General features: G+C 39.4%; 1 protein-coding gene across 3 annotated transcripts in view; it reads right to left on the minus strand.

Annotated features, from left to right (window-relative positions):
• Positions 1-788: 788 nt before the first annotated feature.
• The window catches only part of DCAF5 (DDB1 and CUL4 associated factor 5), a 68698-nt gene continuing 42453 nt past the window's right edge, over positions 789-27033 (minus strand). For all 3 annotated transcript variants that reach the window (XM_005479929.2, XM_026793504.2, XM_074542854.1), the window contains exons 7-9: positions 20338-20404; positions 10830-10957; positions 789-4768 (exon numbers count right to left, since the gene is read on the minus strand). In XM_005479929.2, coding sequence (XP_005479986.1) covers positions 2960-4768; positions 10830-10957; positions 20338-20404 — 2004 coding nt within the window. In that variant the 3' untranslated portion in view covers positions 789-2959. The remainder of the gene's footprint in view (positions 4769-10829; positions 10958-20337; positions 20405-27033) is intronic.

The following is a 27033-nucleotide window of genomic DNA, read 5'->3' on the forward strand; positions in this document are numbered from 1 at the left end:
TAAAAATCAGTATTTCTCTGTCTAACATGTTCTGGGGAGGTGTAAGGGAGTGTTTTTCTTCCCCACTGGTAAGGTTCTCTGGACATGAACTGTACAAGGTGGACTTGCAAATTTCCTGCCATAACAAGCTGCATGGTAAGCAAATAGTGACTAACAGGGTAGTTCAATATTTACACAACCTTTTTGGGTTTAAGTACATGGCAGATTATTAGTGAAGGTAAAATGTCTTCCGATAAATTAGTAAGATTTTCCACCCAGCAGTTTACACTTTCCTCAGAAGTAGGGAGCGACAATTCCAAGTACACAGCAAAACTCAGATGGAAACTGTGGGCACACAGCAGGACGAGCAGTGTGGGGGTGGAGAGCAAATACACAGGATCAATGAGAGAGTGAAGCAACCTGCACAGAGCCCCTCTTCTCAGTGCTGGCTCCCTGGAAGGGACATGCTGCTACCTCCTGGCTTGCTTTTTGGGGCTCTTTACCACATAATGGAGCTGCCTAATGCTGATAATGCTTATTTATGTGAGGAGGTGAATGCACTGCTTCAGAAGCTGCAGTTCTTGTGTGCACTGAAATTTCCTGTGAACAAAAGGCAAAGATTACAGCTTGCCTTCCTCCTCCTGCCTGACAGAAACTAGAAATAACAAGAATGCAGACAGCATGGGAGGTTGTCTATGGGGAAACCACAGCAATCCTTTAAGCCCAGAGCCTGTACAGGAGCAGGGAGGTTGGATTAGATGACCTCCACTGGTCTCTTCCAACCTTACCCATTCTGTGATTCTGGAACACCAATTCTGGGAGCTTTTATTCTGTTTTTTAAAACAAACAAAAGAAACAGAAAGTGAGACCACCAGGCATTTGGGAGAACAGGAAAAGACAACCATGTCAAAGAAGAGTAGAGATCCTCCTTCACTAGAAGTGAGGGATGAGAAAATTTTCAAATGCAAAGAACTTTCAAAACAAAGTTTTGACTTGGCAACACCAAGATCTCGGCTAAACCCCAGAATTTGCAGTAAGATGTTTGTACAACTAGTGAAAACACTCCTATAGTGATCTTGATTGCAGGGATGTACAATATAGTAAGTACAGAACAATTTTTTCAGTAAGGTAACAATGTATCAGAGCTTGCTCTTATTGCCACTTTTGCCTGTGTTTGCAAACATCCCTTTGCCTTTCTCACCTAGAATAGCAGACCCAGTGTGGGCAGACAGCCTGTGACAGACTACTTACAATAGCTGTAAGACAATGTTTCAGGTCATGTTCTTCACTCTCCCTCCCACACATATCCCTCACAGCATCCCTTCTGAAGTGCTCCTTCACTTTCATCATGTTTTAACAGGGCTTTTTCCTACTTTCCTAAGGCACCTAAAGAGTTGTGGATATGAAATAATTATTCTGAGGCCACTGCTCTACAGCAATGTACTGCTACTGTATTGAAAGCAAACATTTCCAATTCCTTAAAATAAACTAACCCTTCCTCAGCAATGGGCTTGAAAGCCTTTGAAAGTGACTGTCCAAAGAAGCCTCTTCCTCTGTTGCATAGATGTAGTTTTTGTGTCCTGTATAGATGGTTTGTTTTCCCTTCACACAGTGACTACTCTTACCTTGTTTCTAGGGAAGCAAGAGTAATTCCACCAGTTCCACATGCCAGAATTGAGATGACTTACCAGATACTCCATTCAACAGTGCCCTGGTAAGAAACTTCTCTGTCCACCACAGAGTACTCCAGTTCTTGGCAGGAAGAGCTGTTCTCTTGTTCAAGTTCTGATTGCCAGACTTGAAGACCCAGGCTCCCCACATGCGGGGATGGTTCTCTGCAGCTCTCCCTTATATGCAGAACTCTGCTGAATACATCTACCCATGTCCAGTTTCAAATATTAGCAGCACAGTGGTGGAAAACCAACCCAAATCTGCAACCCCAACCTGTTTTGGGCAGCAAAAACTGCTAAAAAAGCATTTTTCAGACTTTACCAAATGTTGCTGTGAACATGAATCAGTTATATTATCCATACTTCAGCTATTTTCTGTTTGGCTTACTGCTTCCCAAAAGTAAGAACATGGTGGAAGGGTGGGAAGAACCAAGATATATTCCAACACCCAGAACCATATTCTTAATAATAATAATGATGATGAGGAAGAAGAATGTCTTTGTGTTAAGATCACAGAAAGGCATGTTTCAATGCCTGATATTTAAAAGTCCTTGGTTAGAATGAGGTCTACAGCATAATACCTGCCTCTTGCCAACAGTCATACTTCTATATAGTGATGACACTGTGTTATTCAGCTCTTTTCTTTAAAAAAGCCCACAAAATTGAATGTCACCATGGGAACAATCTAAAGTTGATTTTGGAAAGAGGCTCATTTCCTATAGCTTTTCTGTTGGCATAAAAAAAATGTCACTGAACTGTATCAGAAGTAAGTGCTTTATGAAGTATCATCCCTGAATATACCATCCAGTTCTGAAAATATCCTCCCTAATGGTTGCATTTCTTTACTTTCTGAAGCAGAATAAAGGGCCCAGAAACACTTCTCTGTTTTCCTGAATAAGAAACACACCCTAATTGTGTGATCTACCAGCAATGTGATCTAATTCAGCCTGCAATATGTAGTGTCAGTATGGAAAACTTCCTCTTCAGAAGAACAATTAGACTTTAAAGGAGTTATCCTGGTTGGCTGGCTGAACAAATGACACATGTTCACACAAGAATTATTCAGTCAACCATCTTAATAAGGATTTACTTTAAACAGAACCTTGTATGGGTACACTAGACTCAGTCTCATTAAGGAGCAAGTTGGATTTTTATACAGCATGAACCACTGGCAATCTAAAACAGACCCACTGAAGAATGGAATGGAGAATCAAACGCAATGTTTCAGACCCAAGCTCTATGTGCCTTTAATACTTTCTTTTTCGTTTTCTTTCTGAGAGAGTGCACACTACAACAGACATTTGCATTTATCATGTTTTTAACTTCTTTTCTAAGGATGAACTCTCTGAATCTGCATCTTCCAACTCCGCTCTGTGTCTTTTCAGTCCTCCAAGAGATTGAGTGCTCTCACTGCCCGCAGGATGCAGGTCAGCAGTATCCTCTCTTGTGCTCACATTGTAGCTGTTGGAGTCCATTTCAGACAGGCAGCAGTCTCTGTGCAAGGTCACGCCCACCTGTACAAGGTTGCCATTATCAGCATTTGAGTGCACCTGTAGTCCTTGCGTCACAGACTCCTGCTCTCCAAAACTCTGTCCGTTGTTGAAGCATGAAGGGTGAAGATGCAAGTGGCCATTATTGTGGTTAACACAGGAGGGGTCTAAGCTCCTCTCCTCACTGCCATCAGTCTGGTTTCTGGAGCAGTGACCTGACATGCTACAGATAGCAACAGCAGAGAATGGAGGGACCAGTGAATGATGGCTTGGTGCTGGTTGACAGTTCTGACTATTTTTCTGTTCCACAAGTCCTGTGGTCTGAATGCAAGGTTCTTCGGTACAGCTATTTAGCCCTTTGCAGTTAGCTTTACCATTGAGCTTTTTCATCTCAAAAGAATGCTCTACACCTCCACTGCTCATGTCTTCTGATGTGTTTTCTTGACCCTCCAACCGCCGCTGATTGTCACATTCATGAGCTTGACCATTACTAGACTTTTCTATCCCACCACATTCTTTTAAATTTTCTCTCTTGTGGTTTTCAGCAGAAAGAGCTGAGGAACCCTGAGGAACTACTGAACTTGAGTTCCTAGCATCTTCCTTAGTTAGCAAGCATGTTGCGCTGTGCCTTCCACTAGTTCCTGGTTTCCCTTCATCACTTTCTCCATCTCCTCTAGAGGATTCACCATCTTTACTAGCTGAATATGATATGTAAGAATAATGGAGCCATTTGTAAGCTTTGTAAATCTTTCTCTCCACTGATTCACTGTCTGAACAAGGAGATGTCCTTTCTTTAAGAACTTCTTTGTTGGCTGAATTCCTTTCTGGTGAAGAAGCTGGAGAGGAAGAAAGATCATCTACTTTGATCTGGGGGTAATCATATATGTCCTCACCTATGTAAGGGGTTACACTCTCTGTGTTAGTGCTAGTCCTTTCCTCCTTTTGCACCTTCTGTCGGCGCCGCAGAGCATTGCGCTGCCTCATCGACGTGCGTCTTTCGTTCAGCTCCTCTTCATCTTCTGTACTGCTGCTGCTGCTGGAGCTGCTGGATTCGTTCTCCTCAGGACTCGGAGATGGTGGCCGTGGGAAAAGGTCTGTGTCTAGTTCTGCCTCACAGGTATTGTCATCAGAGTCAGACTCATTGGAAAGGGCCAGGAGACGTTTGTCCTGATACTTTCTCAGCGCAGAGAGCCTCTGCTGACGGGAAGCCACGTCTTCTCTGGCTGAGGGGGATGCAGTTGATCTTAAGGCCCGTAAGTTATAGGCAGTTTCTTCAGACTCTTCAGCCACATGTGGTGGGGAGTGATGCAGAGAGGTGGAGGACTCGGACTCGCTGTAAGCGGAGCGTTCACTCACTCCTGCGTGGAGCTGCAGAATTGTGCTCTCGCTGAGGTCGCTGTCTGAATCAGAACTCCAGCCCTCGATCTCCCGGCGCACCAGAGAGTCAAAGAAGGCCATCATCCGTGGATCTTCCTGGACTGATTGGTTGGCATAATCATGGGACAAACCACTTCCACTGTTCAACACAAGACTGATGTACTCTTCATGAGTGTAGAGGCAACGCGAGTCATCCTCAATTCTACCATCCAGGTCCCCTGTGCAGTCAGGCTGCTTGTAAGGACTCCAGATCTGTAACAGAAAATAAAAAAAACCACCAAACATATATATTTGAATTCATAAACTATTATAAGCATTTGAAATGGAACAGTAGTTCAAATACCCAGAATAACTGCAGGTCACAGATTGTTTTTATTAATTTTTATTCCTCTGTACCATACTTACAAGTATTACAGAGCTGTGGGATTTTTTCTTCCCCTTCACAAATGTGGTTTTTCTGCGTTTACTTCACCCATACAGAATATAAAAGCTCTCACACTGCAAATTATCCATAATTTTGGTAATTCATTGTGTGATAATTTCTCCCAAATTGCAGGGCTCTATTTTTATGTAATAAGGAATGCTTACTCACTAGCAGTAAGAATAGTTTGTTGCCTACAATACAGTCTTAGCACTAATGAAGGCACTTGTTTCCCAGGAAACTAGAGTTGCTGGTGCTAGTGGTGTAGAGTAACATTTCATCTAGCTACGTAGTCAATCCCACCTGATCAGCAGGCAGGGAGTTGAATGCATGGAAGTGAAAAGTAGAGCTGCACTACTCCCTTCAGGAAACAGTTACAAAGAAAAGAAATCTTCCAGCATCCTCTGAAGACACAGCAGCACTTTTAATAGGTGAAGAGTTTGAAGAGTTTTACTGAAAGCTAATTTTGAAGTCTACTGATTACACCAACAGCAACAGTCTTGACTATGCTGTCCATCTATCCTTCAGTCAATTTTCCTGGTATGGAGAGAAAAAGGGGGGAAAAAAAAGCTCCAAAAGAAGTTCTACCAATATCCCTAAAAAACTGGTAATCCATAGCAAACATAATAGTTGGATGTCCTCACCCTTCTCAGATTTACTCACAGATTTGAGGGCAATGTGATTATGACATTCTGTGGACAACCTCTATCACTTTGGATCAATGGTTAATGGAATGAACAATGCCTTACTGTAAGCAGAGCCAGTATGTATCTTATCTACAACAATGCCTTAATGTTCTGTTTATAAAAGACCTGATCTCAGCCATGCTTTGGTTTTATCATGCTAACAAGCTCAGGGGGAAAAATTTTATCCCAGCTCTCTATACCAGGTTGGACTTTTGGGATAGCGTTTACAAAAAAAATCTGAGAATTTTCCCAATAGAAATTAATTAAGTTTTGTTCCAAAAGACCAAAGTGCTAATAAAAAGTGTTTGCATGTATAAATGACATAATCAGCACTCATCTTACAGATGCCTAATTAACACACGCAACATAACCTGATTCTACCACAACAAGCAACATAAGAAATGCCCACAAGAATGCCAATTACTCTGTGTTCACTGAAATTTTCAACAGTGTACCAAAAAAACATACAACTTTAATAATTGAAGCAAAATGAAATAAATTACCTTGCAACTATTTGTCCAGAACAGCTGGATTTAAGATGAACAAGTAAACTTTATTCTGGAAATCTCCCAGATTTGAAAGTTTTACTTTGCATTCTCTGTAATTTATGGTTAACAGAACTTCCACATATGATCTGGCTAGATTGATAAAAGAAACACTATTCAAAAATTAAAATGCTGTAGATATACTTTCGTCTGCAGACAATCATCAAGCTGCCTTTCAGAGCAAAGGGAAAGGAACTTTATATAGTGTTACATCATGCTGTTTCTAGGAAGATCTCAACATCAAGGTATATTTGTTATTGGTATTTAATTGCTTTTTTTATTACTTGCAATACTTCACCAAATTCTCTCCCAGTGCAGTTTTTTAATATGACACTTGAAACCAGAATGAAGACAGTTCTTTGTTGCTTGGTTCCAGCACTGCACTCACTAGACACATAACCCAAAGGACAACCATCATGTTTGGATCAAGATAACAAAACCCAGTCTAAGCCTACTATATACAGAATTTCAGCAACCAAACTATTTTGAAGTATTAAAGAGAACAGAAAGAATCACTCTTCATCCTCAATTTCCCAGGCTCCACTTCCTAAAGACAACATAGGAAAGAGCATTATCTCAATGAATCCATGAGAGAGACTGATTTGTGGATACATAATGTTTTTTAATAGAAAAATAGAACTCTACTTGCTTAGACAGGCAGGCTGGCTTACCCCTTCCTCAAATAATTTTAGCAGTGTTAGACTGATCACTAGGCTTTAGAAAGGCTTTTTTTATTTTTTAAGCAAGAGAATTAGAAAATGCTTAGATCTGGTATGAACCAATATAAGTGGAGGAGAGGTAGTCTGCTCTGAAGTCTCTCTGAGAAAGGTCTGTTTGTAATGAAATTAATCTAAAAAGGTACATAAAAGCGTGCACAGAGATAGTCTACATCCTTGGGAGCACCACCACATCTTTCTGCTCTCACTGCAAGCATCAGCAAAACCAGAGCAGTATAAAATATAGAAAAAAACAGCTACAGAGTCCCCATTGAGGCTTTCCCTTCCAAGAGAGATTTGTTCACAGAGAAGTAAGTAATAAAGAGAAGTCAAGGGAATTCAGGATGAATACCTTGTTTGTATGGGATCAGTTGTCTCTGGAGAATGATATCCCTGCATTTTAGATATTTTGTTATGAGGGAGTGTGAAGGCCTGCCAGAGTCACAGAAAGAAATCAGACTAGGAATCTATCCTTGGCAGAAGGGGAAGTCTTTAAATTGCTATCAACTGATCCAGTGCTCTCTGTGGCATCTGAAATGGGCATCTTTGTAAATGGAATGCCTTTGCCTTTTTCTCATCCTTTGACTGATGCCATGTTGAGGAATAATGTGATCAAACTGGAGAAAATAAGTTGGCAAATCAACCCTCTAAAGCAACAATATATTAAGAAGTTCTTTCTCTGTCAGAAGATTAAGGAGATGAATATTACTCACTGATGACCTGAGTACAGATATAAAAATAGGAACAATAACAGAAAATGAGAATATAAAACTGCTTCTCTACTTCAATAGATATCTACTGACAGCATCTTTGAATTACTTGTATTCCAGGGTGGCAAACCCCCAAATTTTAAAACAAAAAAGTAGTTATGCCTGTAGCGTGAGAATAATTAAAACCACTTATATTAGATTATCTGATTAGGCAGAGGCAGATAGTCACAATGACATTAATCTGTCACCATAGCAACGTGTGCAAATAGACTTTATCTCCAACACACAATTTTTAAACAAATGGGACCCACAACAGTTGTGCTCTGTTACACAATATTCCATTTTCAATACAAATCAGAATTTTTTTTCTGAAAATTGTTATGTATTTAGTCTATTTTTATCTTTCCAGTAACTGTCTCCTAACTGCATAATTCCCCATAGCCCTCCTCTAAGCCCAACACATCAGGGGGAATGCCACATTTATTTCTTCTGCAATGCAATCTGTTTTCCTGCCGGCACATCCCAATGTCTTGCACATTTAACTGAAGGGAAAGTGATATTTTTCTGTTTAATATTGCTTTAGCCCTTTTGGTAAGTGCTTGATGCAAATGACTATTTTAGTTTGCAGCTGTACTTCTTCATCCAATTTTACTGAAGTTCAGTGAATGAAGGGCAGTGAACAGTTCATCTGGGTTGATGTGTTCACCACACACTGGCTGGAGTCAGGGCTCCAAATATCTTCTGTTAATGAGACTGTTGGGTCCCAGCAGAAATCAAACCCTAAACCATCGAATTACTGAATTGTATTATTGAGGGTGTTTTACAACAAAATAAAACTAAAGCAAAAAAAAACATAACCACAAACATCAAATTCATCCTTGTGAATACTACTCTTTTCTGTAGGCCTGAGATGAATTTGTATCTCATTTGCAATCAGCATTAAAATAAATGTGTTGATAGAAGCTCATGTAATTATTGAATAGCTTGATGGTGCTGCTATCAGTTCCTCCCTTCTTGAAGTACTAAATTTAGGCCAGCTACTCTAAAAATTAAGAGCTCAGACAAACAACTACTTGCATCCACATTTTTGGCACATCACCATGTCTCTACAATGGTTTCTACAATTGCAACCAACCACAGTGAAGTTATCATCTTCTGTGATTTAATTCCAGAAAGGGTTTTAGAAGGTACTTGAGGGATAATAAAAAGAGGGACACTTTTTAAGCAAGTGATTGAAACAAATAAACAAAAAGGAATAAAATAAGAAAACATTAAAAAATTAACTATGGTTTTTATTTATGGTTCCTTCTCCTGTCACCTCAATTTCTCTGAGCAAGCACATCAAGCACTTATATAGGGGAAAGAAAGATAGCCATGCAAAGGAAAAACTTGTGTTCCCAGCAGTTTTTAATGCAATAAATGGCCCCTCAGAATGGCTGGTCTGTTTTTCCTGTCTTGCCCTTCTGCTAGTGGCAGTTACTCATCTCCAACCTATCCACAGAAGTGGCTGGAATGAAGAAGAAACCACCTTTATACAGTCACCTGCAAACTGCTGTGCACTGAAGCAGTACCTTTAGAGAGTGAAATCACCTTTAGAGAGTGAAGATATGAGCACTGGAACAACCGAGCCCCAAACAAGGCACGTTACAAACTGAGACAAAAGGACACACAACAAAAGGGTAAGAAGTTCTGGCTGGCCAATAAACTTAATACATTAAACACCTTTCCCTTAATTTGTTTCTAGCTTGAAATGTCTGGGGAATTCAGTTCCTTCAAAGCAGCTGCACAAGTTCCACTGCACACAAATTGACACCACAGGAGTTCTCTTCTAAGGAAGCGCTCAAGCAGAGGTGTCTTTGAAAGAGCTACACAACCTGTGACTGCAGCCTTAATCAAACTAACCTTTTAATCACTAAGCAAAAAAAATGCCCTGCCAAAACCCTAGCAGAAGTACACAAAAGCAACACAGGGGATGTTTATACCAATGCTAATCCAACAATCTAAGCACACTCATGCAGGAAGGATTCACAGGGTGAAGGGTCAGCAGATCTAGAATCCAAAAGAGAGAATTCAGGCTGCATGAATCAAGTTCCCAAAGCAAAAAAAAGAAATGCCTCTGGCAAAACTGTTGGTAAAACAGTGGCTGTTTGACTGCTTGGAAATTGAAAAATCACTGAGCTGCTAAGACTGTTCAATGCACTTTTGTTCAAAGCCTGTATTTAATACATTTGTGATCAAACCTGTCAGGCAGGCAGCAGAGATGAAGAGAAAAGGACTGCAGTACCAGGGGAAGACAGAAGAGAAGGAAAAAGCTGAACTGAAAGTCAGAACCCAAATGCTGACACTAGCTGTAATACAGGCAATGCAGTGGGGTATTGAGCCATGGTCTCAGAATTTTGGGTCAGTTCTGGTCCATAACTTGTACATCACTAAAACACTCCTTTGCAGGACAAGTTCATGCTGTCAGCTTGTACCTGACAAAAGCATTTACAGTATTCTAACAACATTACTTATAGCCATATACAGGTAAGACTTTCATTAAGTCATTCAACAAATAGTTGGGATCAACAGCAGTTCTTTTTATCCTACTTCAAAATTAAATGGTTGCGGTTTTTTCCTACACTGTTGGTAGACCTAAATTATAGCAAAATATCTATGGCAGCAGAATGCAAATCACATTACTGTAGCATAATCCTTTGCCTTCCCAACTCTCAAATAACAAAACTGGTTTTGCCTTGCTCCCACAATATTGACTGTCTTTCCTTAAGGAAAGAAAATTTCAGAACCTAACAAAATTTCTTATCTCTTTCCGTTCCACAGAAAAAGGTAAAAACTTTCTAAAAGTACTGTACATTGTTAGAGGATTCAGAAGGATGTTGTGCAGGGTATTAAGAGTTCTTCCTCTGGAAGTCACAGAAAAGGTATGTTGAATTGATTCAATGCACAAATACGTACAAAAGATATTGAAGGCCTTCTGAGCCATTATTCAGCCAGGTCACTCTAGGCTAAGGTTCGTCTCTTTGGAGGTACTTTTATTAAAGTTTAGACCAAAGTATCACAAGTTGTAGGAGATCACATTAGAAGTGTAACCAAACTCATCTGAGCAAACAAGACAAAACATTTTGTAAAACAATAAGAGAAGACAGAGTGGGTGTGGACCAGAATGATGCTGAGCAAAATAAAGCATTTTTTCCTGAAAGATTAAAAGAACATTTTTTCTGGTAACTGATCTTACCTTTATAATCTTTTCAACACCAGAAGAACAGATCATGTAGGTGTGAGGATTAAACCTCACTTGGTTTACAATTGACCGATGACCTTTCAATACCATGAAAGCACCGTTGACAACCCTGCCAATGCCACCTAGGGGAAAACAAGCACATGTGGACATGAGTAATTAAATCTTCATATTACTTTCAGTCATAGTCATTTAAAATCTTATTATATTTGACAATGCATTTCAGCTTTATTTTGCAGCATTTTAAGGCCTGTGTTGGCTGCAGAATTCCAATTTTACGAGCAATGCCCCTATGAGAAGCTGCAAGTTTGATGAAAAGCATCCTTCCTGCAAATTAGGACTTAGAGGCCTGCTTTGACTCATTTAAACAAACAATGAAGGTTTTAACCTAATATGACAAATATGCGAATGAGAACAACACACATAATGAAATCACCAGTGAAGCCTAAGGCATGACTCAGTTTGTAAATCTAAAGCAGAGACGAATAAAAAGCTTGACTTTTAACAGCAATACTATTTTTTAAATTTATTTTTTAAATCAGCAATTTCTTACTGTCACAGTTGACTCTAGTCTGATGAGTAGCAAGGACCTGAAATAACACATCTGAGCAGTGGGTTATATCATTCTTTGTCACAAGGCAGTGAATTAGCCAAAGCGGAATGCTTTTGTGCTAGTGGTAAAACTCAAAACAGAAGCCAATTAACTTTTCTGCTTGGTCATTGACTCTTACTAGGTCTATACACCAAAGCAAGAAACAGTCACACAGTATTTTTTTATATTCATTGACCCACACAATTAAAACTACAAATTTTCTAGACAGCACAGTTGTGTATTTGAATAAACAAGTGCCCATCAACATGCTATGACTTAACATTTTCAATGAAAGAAAACAAAACTTTTACATGCTGGGAAGTAAAAACTGACAATCACTTCAGATGAAAATCAACTTGCTATTCAAAACTTAATATGATGTAAGTGCACCTTCCAGAAAATTAAAATAATTTCACTAGCTTCTGTGCTACTTACAGTCATCTTCACATTAAACCAACTTTATGTTTCTCATGTTGAAAATGTTTGCTATCTTCCTTTGACCCCAACAGGAGCTTTTTCAGCTGAAACAGTTGCTGGTTTAAGCCCTGTGTTGAACAACTTGTGTTCTAAAACAGAGTCAGAGTTCTCCTGTAATTCACACTTCCCAAACAAAAACTTGCTTTTCCTTTGAAGAGTAGCAAGATAGAAAGTTCAAGGAAAAAAATGAAAAAGAAAAAAACATTCCCATATCACCTTCCATTTTTTAGGTTACACAAATGATGGAAACAACTGCAGCTAATGACCTTGTGTACAGCCCCTCTCCTCTTAGAAAGGTTCTATCCCTTTCACTCACTATAAATGCACTCTGAAGAGCTGACTGATGTGTAACATGAACAACAAACCATGATAAGGATCTAGAAAAGAGGTGTCATCCAAGCCCTAAAAATCCAGAGACAGATCCTACCTTTGGATACTTTCAACCCAACCCATTCCATGATTTTAAAGTTTTATTATTCTATTAAAGAACTCCAAAGCTTTCTGATTTAATATTGAAGATCCCTGAACTCCTTTTAAGCAGCTATCAGTAAATTCAGAGAAAGCATAGTAAAGCATACTTCCCTCCTCTTAAAATGAAGGTGAGCTTCCCCACAAGGCTCTTTAAAAAAACTGCCCAGTTACATGAAATTGCCCCAGGAGAGATACAAATCTTACAGTGAGATGTTACCAGTGTTATGGGAGGTCTCAATAATTTAAACCAGAAAGTATTGACTCCAGCAATGCTCTGATAATCTTTGTGTCAAATCCAACAGACTGTCCCAGAACTTCATTTTTGGGCATACCCTTGCTTGATGCAATTTTAGTCTACCAACTCCTTTGTGTTTAAGTGACACCTTTAAATAAGCTCTTAATGCAAAGTCTTCTACATCCTTATCTTAAAAGCAGCCTCTGTTTTATAGTAGCCTACCACAGCTGTCATCATATTAATGAGATAGTTTTGCTTGAGAGGCATTCACCAAAATCACTACAATTACTTTAGTATCTGCATGGCAGAAACTGCCAGTGTTCAGACTTGTCTGGAATCCCCTATGTCTCTCAGCAGAGGCTTCGCTGCAGCCATAAAGCCTTTAGCCTTCTCAGAGTGTGAGTTAAATTTACTCATCTCTGCTAGCAAAAAAACCCAACAGGTGCATCTGTGTAGTAAGTGGAGGCTAGCCATAAACTGCTCAAATTCCTGATGATATCTTCCTTTTCTCCATTACATGGAGAAAAGGAAGATATCTCCTTTCTCCTTTTGCTGTCTCCCTTTGAAATAGTATTTTTATTTTTATTGTTTCATCAGAATTGACTTCTGCTATCCTAAAACCACTCAAATTTTTGAGTTTTGGGGGTTTTTTAGTGGACAGGGGTGTTATTTTTTTGCTGCTTTTAAATTTAGTAGCATGCATGAGTTCTGCAACTCTTTAAGCATGGCAGCTTTTATATTCTTAGCTAGCTCCAACATGTATAGGCAGTGTTCGAACAGAAGTCATTAGCTTACATATCTGTTATTAATAATATATAAAAATGTAAATCCTACAGTCTTCAGAGGCTGACTACACCAATTTTAGAAGATTTATAATTTTATAACCTCTAAGTACTGGAGGGAAGAGATGGATATGTTCTAGCTGATTTTGCCATACTACCCAAAAATTGCCATGCTTTAAGACAATCCTGAGGGGCGGTTCAGTGTTGTGGCTGTGCTGGTCAATGGGTTTTTTTGGTCTGCTTTTATTTGATACTCAAAGTGAAATGTCAAGAAAATCACCCTTAATTTATACCCTGCAAATAAGTGTTTCAAAGAAGAGCAATACAAAATCTCAAAAAGTCCGTTAAATAATATCCTACTATGATATCTGATCAGCTTAAAGACATAACTTAGAAAAGGCAAAATCTAATGTGCACATTTTAAAACAGATTTCCTGTACAGGTTTGACAAGAACGCCTTTGCAACACAAGGCCTCTCTACAGGCTCCTGTACAGAGGAAAGAATAATACAATGTTTTGAAGCAGTTGATGTCTAAGTTGCCAAAGTGATTTCTTCTTGGTTTGCTTTATAAATTTATGTTTTAAATGTTAGGCTAATGAACTACTTCTTAATTATGTGGTTTTGTAAATACTGATGTGAATGATTTGACATATTTCAAACATGCTGAATGGTACATCCCCATCCCAATAAGTTTTAAAAACTCTAGTAAATTGTAACAGAGTGACAGATTTAGACATTAATCTGACTTCCTCTGCTTCTTGTTATAAAACTCATGCAATGTTTAGAAAAAGCCAGAATAAATTATTTGAAGGCTAAAGAAAAAGTGAAAGTGATAGATTACTGAGAAAAGTGTTCTAGTGCAGAAATCCTGTAGGAATGTAGAACAGTCTCCAAAGTAATGGGAGCTGCATTGTTCCAAACATTAAAAAAACCCTGTCAAAATGCCAGAGAACTTGTTGGGATAAGGAACTATCCTCCACTGGCTCTGTAACAGAGGAGTTAAATGACCTCATTCAGAAGCCTTTTCTATCTAGGACTCTGGAAAAGAAATCCCACTGTTTGTTCATATAAGGTAGAAAGACATTCCACAGACTAAAGCATAACTTCATACAAGCCTTGTGAATTACTCAAAGTGCTGAAAACTCCTGAGAAGAACCAGATATTTGCAGCTGCTACCAGTGTGCCATAGCATACCATTCCACTGCAGTACTTGGCACTACAGTAGTAGCTCATTTAAAGTTCATTTAGTCTTCATTAGTAATAATCCAGGGTACATTTAGACATGGGCCACTACTTTGCATTTGAATCCTATGAGATCATAATGTGTTAACAAAGAGAGATAGCATAGTTTGGAAAGCAAAGGCACAGCACAATACAAACAAATGTGCATAGCATATGGGACCTCTGCCTTCAGTGCAGCAGATTATGTTCAGGTACCTTAAAAGCCTCTCTGGTCACTCACACACCTGTATTTGTTTCATACAGTGATGCAGGTAGTTGGTTTTGCTCCTCAGAGACCCATCTGCAGAGAAGCTGGATTTAACACAAGCACTTTCTCCCTGAGAGCACAGGGTCCTGCATCCCTTCTTCTGGGGTCAGGAACTGACTCCAGCTCTGGCAGCAGCCAGACTGACTAAAGATTTCTCAGCAGCACAAGCAAAGCTGATTTTGGTCCCATTAAACATGGGGTGAGAACAGGAAGGGGTGGCCAAGATCCCTTCTCCTCCTAGCATAGTAAAAGGAGACATCGAAGCTCCAAGTGTCCCCTCATAAGAAAGCAGTTTCAACTCCATTCACAGACTGCTTCCTTTGACACCTGTGAATCCCTCCTCCAGCTTCCAGGTGAGGTGAAAGGATCAGCAGGGCCTTGTAGAGCTTTAGTGAAAGCACAGGGAGCAGTCAGCTGGTAGCAGCCTCTGCCTCAGACAACTCTTGTTCTTGCTCTTCCAGGCAATCAACTCCTTTGCCTGGCCTATGCATAGAACCAGCCCCACACTGGTCTTGTATCTCTGTGGAGGTTCCAAAAGCCAAAGAGAAAAGTAATATTTAAACATGTAAAGACTATGCATAAAAATTGTAGTGGTAGTGGCTATTTTTGGATGCATATTTTCTCCCTTCTTTTTTTGGTGCTAAATATCTGCCATACACCTTATCTATCCCAACCCTCCCACTATTGTAATCACTAGTATAGCTGAAACAACAATATGAAAGCTAAGAAAAATTACTATAGAAATAAACTTTAGCACACCTTCCCACTCTGTTCCCCCTCCTGGTCTGAGAGACACTGCTTTTTTGCTGTACTTAATGGCATAGGTTGCAACAGGTTTCACAATGTTATTGGAACCATGCAAATGACCACCAACAACTATGCTTTCTAAGTGTAACAGATATAAAGTGAAATTATCTCACAACCAATAGCTGTCTACTGGGGGGGTTTTGTTTGCTTTTCTGTGGTTAGGTTTGGGGGCTTTTTTTGTGAACTGCTTGGCTGTGCATTTCTTTGCACTGCTGGCTGCAAACATTTTCAATACAACAAGAGAAGGAGCTTTGGTACAATGAGATGGCCAGTTGCTAAAGCTTCTCCAGCCTCTCCCTAGTGCTCAGTGTTATCTTCAGCCTTCTATTCCCGAATTAGACATTTAACATACTAAGGCTGATCACAGAAACACTCCTGGATGCTGAATCTTCTTTCACTTGTCTGCAGCACTACAAAGCACCCAACAGTGCCTTGTTTTCTGATAGATGCCACTTGGCCACCTGGTGATAGATTCCACAGGCCTGTGGTATTATTACAATCCAAATGCCACAGAAACCAGTCCCAATTCCCCTGAACACAAAACCTTCTCTACAATTACCCAGCACTTACTTGCTGTGTTAATCTAACAACTGTTCCATAGCACCATTTGGTCAACACTGACTGACCTGAAGAAAGAGACAAACTACAGTTCTAAATGTAAAACAGTTTATATCCCAAGACCACACCTCAGAAAAATATTCTTTTTAAAAAACATAAACCTTCCAGAGCATGCTCCCCACTGGGTCAGATGGCTTTCCCCTGCCCCAGCTAAGTGGTATGCATATATGCATATGTACCCATATAAAAAATATCTCCAAAATAGCTAAAGACATTATGAAACCCTTAATATTTTTTTAATTCATCTTTATTTATCAGCCCAGAACTTCAAGAATTTAAACCACAAGCTGTTCCAATGAGATAGACCGCATCAAATATTCTGAAAAGAGCTGTTCCTGTATTCTTCAAGCTCAAAGAAGTGCCAGCATTTACAAAGACCAAGGAGGAGGAAAAAAGGAAGAAAAATTGCCTCAGTTCTGCTGGAAATTTGTGCAATTAGTTTAGTAACTGGACCACAATGACCAGCCCTTTCTTGCTTGCAGTTACAGTCAAAGGCAGAATTAAAAAGTTTTGAAATGCAGTTTGCTGTTCTGATTTAGTAAAGTTTTGCAGAACCTGGTGACAGCTTGCTCACATGAACTGAAGGATTCCCAGCTGTCTTTTCAATCACAAATAATACCATAAGTCTCGCACAGCAGCTTTGAGCAAAATTCCAAAAGCAAAGTTGCATAGATGATTCAGAGTAGTGAGTGAGGAATGTAAACTCCATTTTGAAAACTTTTAGTCTACTAAACGCTCTGTTACTCCACAAGACTTGTCAGGTTCTGTCTTGAACAGGGGTTCTTTACCAGCTAATAGACCATGTTTAGGTTTAATAGCATCTTAAGTGCTCATATGTTAATAGGCTTGCTGGACAAGTCATGTAGGACTGACGTGTCTTCTCACTTTCAGCTTGCATTGGAGTCAAGTAAAGGCTGTGGAAACTCAGGACTGCTTTTCTTCTGCCAAACTTATATATTAGCTTTGCTAGAAGCTGCCTCTGAAAAAAGCTGTGATACTTCCATGGATTACTTTAAAAAAGAAACTGGCTAGAAAAATTCATGAAACATTTGGCAATTACTTCTAAAGCACAGTGGAAAGCTGGATAGTACTTGGATGGAGATGAAAGTGGAAAAATGAGCAAACTATTCCATCTTTAAGAAACCACAAAAGGTGGTAAAAAAGCAACCAACCTTCTGGCATAGGAAATCCTGGCCTATTCAGAGTAATCTAAGACTATAGAGGGACACAGTGAGTAAAATTCTTCAACAGAGTGGCTTCCTAAGCAATTTAGGAAATAACTTTTTTCACACATCTCTCTGCCCCAAAGGGGGCAAAAATCCTGCCTAATTATCAGACCAAACAAAACTGCTTGCAGATTCCAGCTGATTGTGGGAATGATTTAAAGCAACCTACTGGAAGGACACTTCTAAACTATGACTATCTGAAAAAAACCCAGCAGAATTTGTTCTATTCTCCTGGCAAAATACCAGTACAGGCAAGCACATTTCTCCAACTTCAAATATGTTTGCAAGTGACTGGTATGTTCCTTCACACCTTTCTTCATCTTTTGTTCACTAATGTTGCTAACCATTGGATATTCATTACTTGGTGCATCTATAACAAAATAATTTCAGAGCTGTTGTTGAGGATGCAGCTGTTAAAAAAGATAGAAGCTTGAAAAAACTTCCCTATTTTCAAATAACTGATACAATTTAAGGGAGTTGTATCATAACTATTTATAGCAACACAATGTCCAAGTTCAACCGGAAGGCAGAAATCAGAGAGATATTTTTATTTAAAATACCAACCAACAGTACAGGACATTACATCATCCTGTCTACTTTGCACACTATTTTAAGTGAAAGACCACATTCCACTCTCTCAGATCACAAACCCAAAGGCACTCTTATTTTAGCTAGAACATAAGAACAAGGAGTTTTCCACCGAAGCAAACATTTTCCTAAGTCTCTACATCCCTATGGCAAGACTACTTCTCCAAGAAGGAAGCACAGCAACATCTCTCTCTGGCAATTATTCTGAACAGCAGGATAAGATTTAAGAAAGGGCATTTCATCACATTCAAAATGGGCACAACCCTTCAAGAAGAACTGAATAAAGAAATTAAAAGCTTCAATAAGCCTATCATAGGTGATCTGGATGCCCAATTAGTTATTTGCCGCAGAAGCAGATCTCTAGTCTAACAAAACCAAGCGTGTGAGTTTTGCTAAAATACTTCAAAAAGAGAACTGCTCGAGTTACAAGACATTAAGACATACACATTCCTGCTCCTGGATCTTCTGATTCGTTAGGCAACCACTGAGGGCAATTGATATTAAGTAATTAATTTTGTAACTGAAATGTTGCAAGTGTACTGACACCCTTCCTGAAGTTACAAGAACCAGAGACAAGAAACCTGACCAAAACAGATATGACATTGTTGTGTGGTAAATCACAAATTAAATTGTAAATTTGTTTGATCAAAATGTATCGCCTATTTGTAAATAGCAACTATTTTTGCAAGCATATATCTTTTCACAGTGGGGCATCCTTAACAACTACTCTGAAACAGATTATTTTACTTAATAATTATTTTGCTTACAGGTGCAACAAATACTAGCTATCACCCTTGTGCAAAAGCCCCAGATAAAAAGTTGGTTGAGTGCAGATGCCTGGGAAAAAAGTTTTCAAGAGCATCACAGCCATATAAACAGAAAATCTCAAATCCAGATTTTACAAAGGTAGTCAGGACAGTATGGTGATATATGCAGAAAATATACTTCTACAGTCCACACAATAAAACTTACAAATAAATAACTAATTTTAATGTATATAATCTTTGTTTTAACTAAGGCAAAAAATCCATAAGTAGTAGTAAAACAGTGTCAATTGTACAAGAAAATCATACAAATAAAAAGAAAAGCAGGGAGATATCTCCATAAACTCTATGCAAAGATAGAAGGCCAAGCTACTGGTATTTAGCAGGACCATCTTCAGGGTTTGTGGACTGCAACATGAAATGTTGATTAACTAAGCAAAAACCCCAAAATTAGAATGTCATTTTCCTCAAAACCCTGCCATTAACCGAAGGCTATTCATCCTCTCAGCTGTGGATTATACAGCTGTTAATAACAACCTTTGAAAATGAAACAAAATATTTTCATCCCACCCCTAACATAGCTTGTAATTTTCTCTCACTATTGCTAAAGCATCTGAGACCACAGGATAGCCATCAGCTGTACTTAATATCACTAAAATGTACAGCTTAAAGAGCCAGAGCCACTACAAATGAAAATACTAGTGCAGTTTTCAAAGTCTTGACTCTTTCAATTAAAACTTAACACCCTTCTAGAACTGAAATGTTCTGTTTCAACAGAAGAGAGGTGCTGATGTTGTATGGCTTAGAATGTCATATTGCCAAACCCTACACCTTAGCAGACCACACCAAATGAGACACTGACCAACAGTGGCATTCACAATGGGATTGTTACACTGCCCCCACACCACTGGCGTTCCTTTAACATCTCTCTCCTGTACTTCCATACAGAGCTGTGCTACTGCTGTTTGCTTACCATGTCTGCCCCAGCATGGGAATGGGTCAGAACTTAGTCAAAAGTGGCCCTTTCCACCAGCTGACAGTGCTCCTCCACCCAGAAAGTAAAAAAGCATAATTCCTCTGCATTAGAAATCAGTAGGAAGATTTTGGTATAAGAGGAATGAGAGGGGAGAAGAGGTCAATGCACTGGAGCTGTTAGGAGCACCCTGTGGACCCAGAACCATTTTATGCTGCAAGCTTTATTATGGGAGGAATGATCATTACATGAGAAGGGAAAAAAAACAGAAAATCATTATGAGAAAACATTCAAATGACATTGACCACTGTTTTCCAGACATTGGATCAGGCATTTGTAAACTCTCCCTATCCAGCTTTCCTCAGAGTTGCTCTAGATTCACAATGTGAGAACAGCAATTATTTTGAAACACCAGTTTAGTATTTGTCAGACACCTGCCCCCCCACTCTTCCTTCCCCATCTAAAACAACATCAACACTTACCTGCTTCTGGATCTGGAGGAATTCTCCACATATACAAATTGAAGTCATCAGAGCCGGAAAGGATGTACTGTTAAGAATAAAAATAAAAGCAGTTTACAACAAAGTATCACCTAAATGATGCTATTTTACAATTGATCTACTTCCTCTAAACCAAAAATGAGAAAAAAGAATAATTTGCATAATTCTTTGCACCTCATTGATCAGTTTACATTTAAAGGGGATGAAGTACCAGCATAAAAATGTTGCCTGCATAAATTGACCAAAATTGAAAAGCATACCTCATATATCTAATACCTACTGCCCAAAGTGTATGTTTGCTTTGCTAAATAATGCTATGAATTTTGGTTAGCTTTAATATAAGCATATCTACGTCCAGATCACACTATCTATTTTTCAACCTGCAACTCTGGTCTTTTTTTGATGTTGAAGCCTTTCATAGTTTTTTTCCTCATCTCCTGAACTACCAAGGAAAACTCCATCAAACACCTACCTAAGAAGAGAGCTGCCATGTCCATTACACACAAGCATGTCCATTACTCATTAATCCAGACATGCCTACCAAGACCATCAAAACTCAGTCACTGAGAATAATCTTGAACACCAAACAAAAAACAAAGCTAAACATTCACTGTCAGCAAGTCTCAAGTGGTTTAAAGCCGTGGCCCTCCGCCCCATTTATCACACTATTTATTTTTTTCCTGGCCATAGTTACTCTGAAGAGATGGAAGGCTGCCCTTTTTCAGCAGTACACAAATGATTAACAATGTCTTTATTGTGCAGAACTTCAGGCAGTATGCAATTTAAAGTAGCTTAATATACTACAAGCAGGCACTGGAATGACAGGTGACATTTGACGTGGCAAAAAGCTTATGCCTCTCAGCTCTGAGAGGCCCAAACTGTGCCTTGTCTCCAAATACTTATTCTCCCATAAATGAGAGGGACTACAGTTTATTTCTCTCCCAAATTAGAGATTAAATGACACACAGTGGAACCAATGGCAGATTCCAATTCCACTTATACTGGTGTAGACAGTGTAAATAAATCTCTATTTCTCCACTAATGTTAGGCTGCAGTTTAATCAATACAGCCAAGAAGCTGGGTTTTTCATTTTATTATTATTAGGTAAGGGGAAAGGGAGAAAAATAAAATAAAGAAATAGACCCAGTTTGTCCCTTTTCTAACCTTTGATGGGAGACAAATTCTGTTTTACTTGGCTCAAATATAACTGCTTTCTGCCTTTCATTCTCCAGGGAAACATAAAATCATCAGGCACAGTAACACCAAGCAGTGAAGAGAAGTTCTGGAATAACACAGGACTCAGGAGCCAATAAACACAAGATATACACTATCACAGAAAAAATGACTATCAATTTGCACATATTCTGTTTGCAAAGCTAATTACATTAGTGCATTGTTTGGATGTTTCCTATCACAAAAATGCAATAACAAACCACTAAAATCCTTTCTCTGGTTTCCTGCTATCATAATCCAACCATTCTTTTCCCCCTCATCTTTAAGAGTGCAGGATGTGAGTAAGCACTTATGAATGCAATTCTGCTCGTTTTCTGTCAGGTAAGAAGGGCTGATCAAACAAAAGCTGCTTTAAAAGCTTGTGCACACTAGTTCAGAATCACTCATAAACCCATACTTTCCAAGCCAGAAAGTTATTTCTACAAGCTAACATGTTCAAGCACTTAGGCAATTTACCTTCCAAGCTAACCTGATGGTGCCAGGAATATGTGCTTCCCCTTTCATTTGACTGCTCATAAAATGCTGGCCCACAGCAGGCTGAGCTGCTGGGCCAAAACTTCAAGGATTAGGGTTTATATAGGAAACATCCCAGCAATTAGAAAGAAAGCACCTCAAATATGTTTTGTTAAAGAAATGCTACATGGAAAAAAAGTCTCATTACTATTTATTACCAAATTGTGTTGTTGAAGCAGCAACTAGTTTGCCAAGGACACATGACTAAAAACAGAATTGCAATTAAAACACCTAGAAAAGTCAGTATCTTGAATTTATGACCATATCTTTTTTTTTTTCTTCTTTCCCCACATACCATGAACTAACAATGACAGGGCCCCAAAGTGACAGATTTCAGATATCCTGCATGAGGCACACAGGACAGAAAAAAACATGTTATGTACATGGCAGGAATGGAGTGTCTGTGAGACCCTTCAAACCTGCTTCCAAAATTATTTGCAGAGGAACACTCTGTGTGTCCTGTAAGACTCAATGACCAATTGTGCAGGAAATGTGTCACTGCTCTCAGAAAGCAATATACTTGATGCACTGACAAGGATGTAAACAGGAGGACAAGACAAGTGATTGTTTCCCTTGTCTGGCATTTTTGAAGCCACACCTGGGGTATTGTGTCTGGCTTGGGTCCCCCAGTACAAGAGTGATATTCACAAATTGGACAGAGCAGACAAGAGGGCTGCTGCAGCTGAAGGCCTGTGCCCTGCAGGGAAAACGTAAGAGAACAGCTTTTATTTAGCCAGGAGAAAGGGAAGGGACAGAGTGGACCCCAACAGTTTCCCATTCTTCAAAGGAATACCGAGAGGCCGGGGACAGACTCTCCTCAGAGGCATGCAGCAGTGGGTACTCAGCAATCAGCAGTCACAAGTCACAGCAAGGGAAATTCCAGCTGAGCACAAAGGAGCAGCAAGTTCAGGAGCTTAACAAACACTGCAACTCAGCCCCAAAGAGATAGTGGAATCTCCACTCTTGCAAATCCAAAGTTGACCTGAACAATTCTCTGAGCAATCAGATCTGAGAAGCAACTAAAGTCAGGTGATCTCCAGAGCTTTCTTCTGACTGTTTTTTTTCAAAGATTGCCAAAATAGAAAGGGAAATAATTGTCTTGCTGGACTGGGCTTGGGCTTTGGGTTACAGGGGGGAGAGGAAGGAGGAGAGGAGAAATGAACAGTGTCAGGAAAATGTCCACCTGAAACCTTTACACTCCATCATGAAAGTACTAAGCTGTGGCAACACAGGCCACAGCTACATGATCTGCAGCTCAACACATGGATTTGCATAAGTTAAAGTGATCACAGTCTGGGGAACTGAAAGGAAGAAATTGATGAAGCACCTTAAAATGGTTTACAGAACCATAGAAGGGATGAGGCTGGAAGGGACCTTTGGAAGTCATCTGGTCCAGTCTACCTGCTCAGGCAGGGCCACCTAGGAGCTGATTTCCCAGGACTCGTGCATCTCAGGATGACAGGCCTTTGAAGTATGGACATGCCCCCCTGCCCAGTGAAGGTGCAGCCATGGCAGAGTACCTAACAGCAGGGAAATGCATTCCCACAGAGATGAAATCAGCTTGACAAGTGAAGAGATTGCATTGCCTGAGAGCTCTGGTTATGTCATGAGGGGCAGCAGACATCGCTGCATGGAAGCTGTGCATGTGCGTATAGAGAACCAGACCTACAGTGCAGATGTGCTCTGGCATCCTTCAGCCACAGGCAAACGAGAGAATTAAATCCCGGCAAGCTTTTGAGAGATGGCCTACAGAAGGACTAAAGGCAAAGAGGAGAAATAATGCTTCATTGGAGCTGTACACCATAGCTTGCACTACATGGCAGCTAACCCAGTCCAGTAGCAAACTGAAAACAGCTGCAGGTGCTGCACCACCTTTCACGCAACAGGGCCAAGCGTCAGGAGTGGATTTTTTTGTGTTGAGGAAACAGAGTTATTTTCATCAGACTTTCTTGGATGGCTTGTTTACCATCTACATGGAATCCCTGTATAGAGAAAGACTACAAGGCAGGAACAGGCAGGGAAGATTAGACATGTCAGTGCCCTGTGCTCGCTTTGAATCAGACAAGCCAAAGGATCCCATGGGATGGTTTTGTTAATGCCAATACATATGATTTTTTAAATTCCATTTATTTTTATTAATCATAGGATCATTTAGCTTGGGAAAAACCTTTAACAAGCTACTAGCAGCAGTAGGAAAAACAAAGGAACTTCTGAGTTCCTGTTTTAAGATCCAGGACTGTCCACTTCATTATTTTTTCAAAAATTTTTTAGATTTAGGTTTTTCCTCAAAACAGCTGAGTTTGGTTTGTGATTCAAACCAGACGTAAATATTCCGTAAAAGAGTTTGTAATTTAATATGGATGGGCTTCAGTTACTTTAGAGCAAGCCAATTGCCACTGAGGTACAAAGTAACAGGGATAGGAGGGTCTGATCTTCAGTGCGCTGAAGCACATGGTGAAGAGCTAAGTGCCTTCCTTCTTTTTCTCCTGTGTTATACACAGGCATCAGTGCAGTGGGGTGCAGTGACTGGAACCCCTGGATGTACACAGGTGGTAACAAGGATGTATCTTTCAATTTATTTGAAATATTTTTGTTTATGGATTAAACCCTTGGTTTAACTCCTGCAGTATTTTACTTTGGTCTGTTTCAGCAGTATAACATGGCTTGAATTAACCTCTGTGCTTGGAGGCTTTGTTTATGTGGTGGTGATCTTTGATTCAACTGCATATTTACAACATATCTCCCAGAACTACTTTTTCTCAAATGTTTTTGAAAACAAAATGGTTTTGAGAGGTGGGTTGTTTGTTTTTTGCTCTCCTAATTTTTTTTTGTTCCTCTAAGTCTAACAGCAGATATGTCTTGTATATTTGTATCAAGAAAATAAAAGTCCTAAAATAATTTTAAAAGAAAAGTTGGGGGGGGCTTTCTTTCACAATTTTTTTACCTGTCTATGACACTAAAGTACTCTGGAGTGAATTAAGAGAAAGCAAATAGGAATGAATTAAACATCTGCAGTGCAATTATGTCCAGCCACAGAACAAGCTCAGCTTGGGATCTGAACTGAAAAACTACTTATGGCTTTAATCTTGACACAAAATAGCCATTAGTAAATGCCAAAAGCATTAACTGATAAAGTCATGCACACAAGTTTCATGTTATAAGCAATGTGCTATGAGTAGTGAACTTTTAATATAAAATTAAATTTTATTTTGATGGTTAGGTCTGCCAATAATCACCAGAAATTGATCATATTCACAAAATATCCAGGTATTTTGTATCTGCCCTTACACTGCCACCACTGTAGCAGCCAGCATTGTTTTCTGCTCTTCTTCCCAGTAAGGAAACCTTTGGGGTACATGCTTTCCTGCTGTTCTCACAACATAGGATTGAATTCCCAAATGCATTTGTCGTTTCCTGTAAGACTAGGTGATATGGGTCTGAAAAGTAGAAAGCAGCTTTTCTGGTCAGGACTCAGAGATTGCCAGAAGAACCTCATGACTGCAGCCATTGCAAGAACAATGTGCACATGAAGCTTCAAGGGTGAGCACCCAAGCTGCTAAAGTCACAAACTGCATGACATTTGGAGAACAATCCTCAATTCCAATTAGTAGTCTCTGCACAAGACAATCAGAACAGAAGGCCTCTAGAGAGCACAGCTGGACTGATGTTACTGGGACATTTACAGGACCATTTGTGAAAAGTTTGCTTGGATATATTCATTACTAATATAACAATAAACCAATAGATCACTGCACTAGTTCACAGTTGTAGAATAAGAATTAAGAAAACTAAGAAGTCAGTCCCTATTACTAGAAAAAGAAATAATTACTATTAAGTTCACCAAACTCTAGTCATTAAGGCTCAAATCCTGAGAGAATGGAGTAGACTTCTTAAAATGGAGGAACAGAAAGGAAAAAAAAATAAGGGCTTGAGGAAGGGTAGATGAAGTAATGTCATCCTGCATATGGTATGGCTCCACTTCAATTGTGAACAAGGATTTTTGGTCTTGAGGGGATAGATCCCTAGCAGAGTACCTTCTATTCAGTCACTTTAAGAACAAAAGCCCAGATAATCAAATCACAGAGGCAAGCCAGGGGGAGGCAAAAATGTGCATTCACTGAGACAACTAAATAGCTCAGACATCAAGCACTGTCCTCCTTCCACCCTCCCCCCTCAAGACAAACTCAAGCTGAACATAACCTCAAGAACCACTGCAGTGCTGAATTAGGAATCAAACCAGACCCTGCATGAGGAGCTCAGATGTCTGGGGGGAACAGACCAATACTAAACCCACCTGATTCATTGTCTGCCTTTTTGCTGCCATATCTGACCAGGATTTCAGAAATCAACATTTACAATATTCATGCAACCACAAGATTAGACAGAAAAAACACTTGCTGTTAATACTGGAATTTTTTTTTAAGGACAGAGTCAGCTTCTATGCCTAGCTGTTAGCAACTATGACAGGAAAAGGCTTCCAGATGACTATGAGCTGCTGATTCAGAAGTTTGCCTTAGAAGGAAGAAAACTCTCAGGCATGGTTAGAGTCTGCTCCTGGGAGAAAACACCAATTCAGTCTGGGTTCCAAGTACACATAAAATGCTTAAAATGAAGCACCATCAGGAATCTGAAACAATTACATTGGACTAGCACTCCCCACTCATTCCACTGTAACTCTTCTCATTTTCTCTCTCCCTAAGGAAATTGCAGCAGTTGATATAAATAAATGAAGATCTAATCTGCTTCTGTAGTCTAGTAACAGTAGCATTAGCATTGCATTTTGCAGAGTACTACCACTCTAGGGAATTTATTTTTTGTTCATAGCACTGCCAGTTTGAAAGCTTTCAAAATCCCACAAGCTACATTTCCTCAGTGCTACTAAATATGGATTATTTCAATAAAATGTTATCTAAATTGCATCTTATTTTAGTC

This window comes from Zonotrichia albicollis, chromosome 6, assembly GCF_047830755.1.
Source record: "Zonotrichia albicollis isolate bZonAlb1 chromosome 6, bZonAlb1.hap1, whole genome shotgun sequence".
Taxonomy (NCBI): Eukaryota; Metazoa; Chordata; class Aves; order Passeriformes; family Passerellidae; genus Zonotrichia; species Zonotrichia albicollis.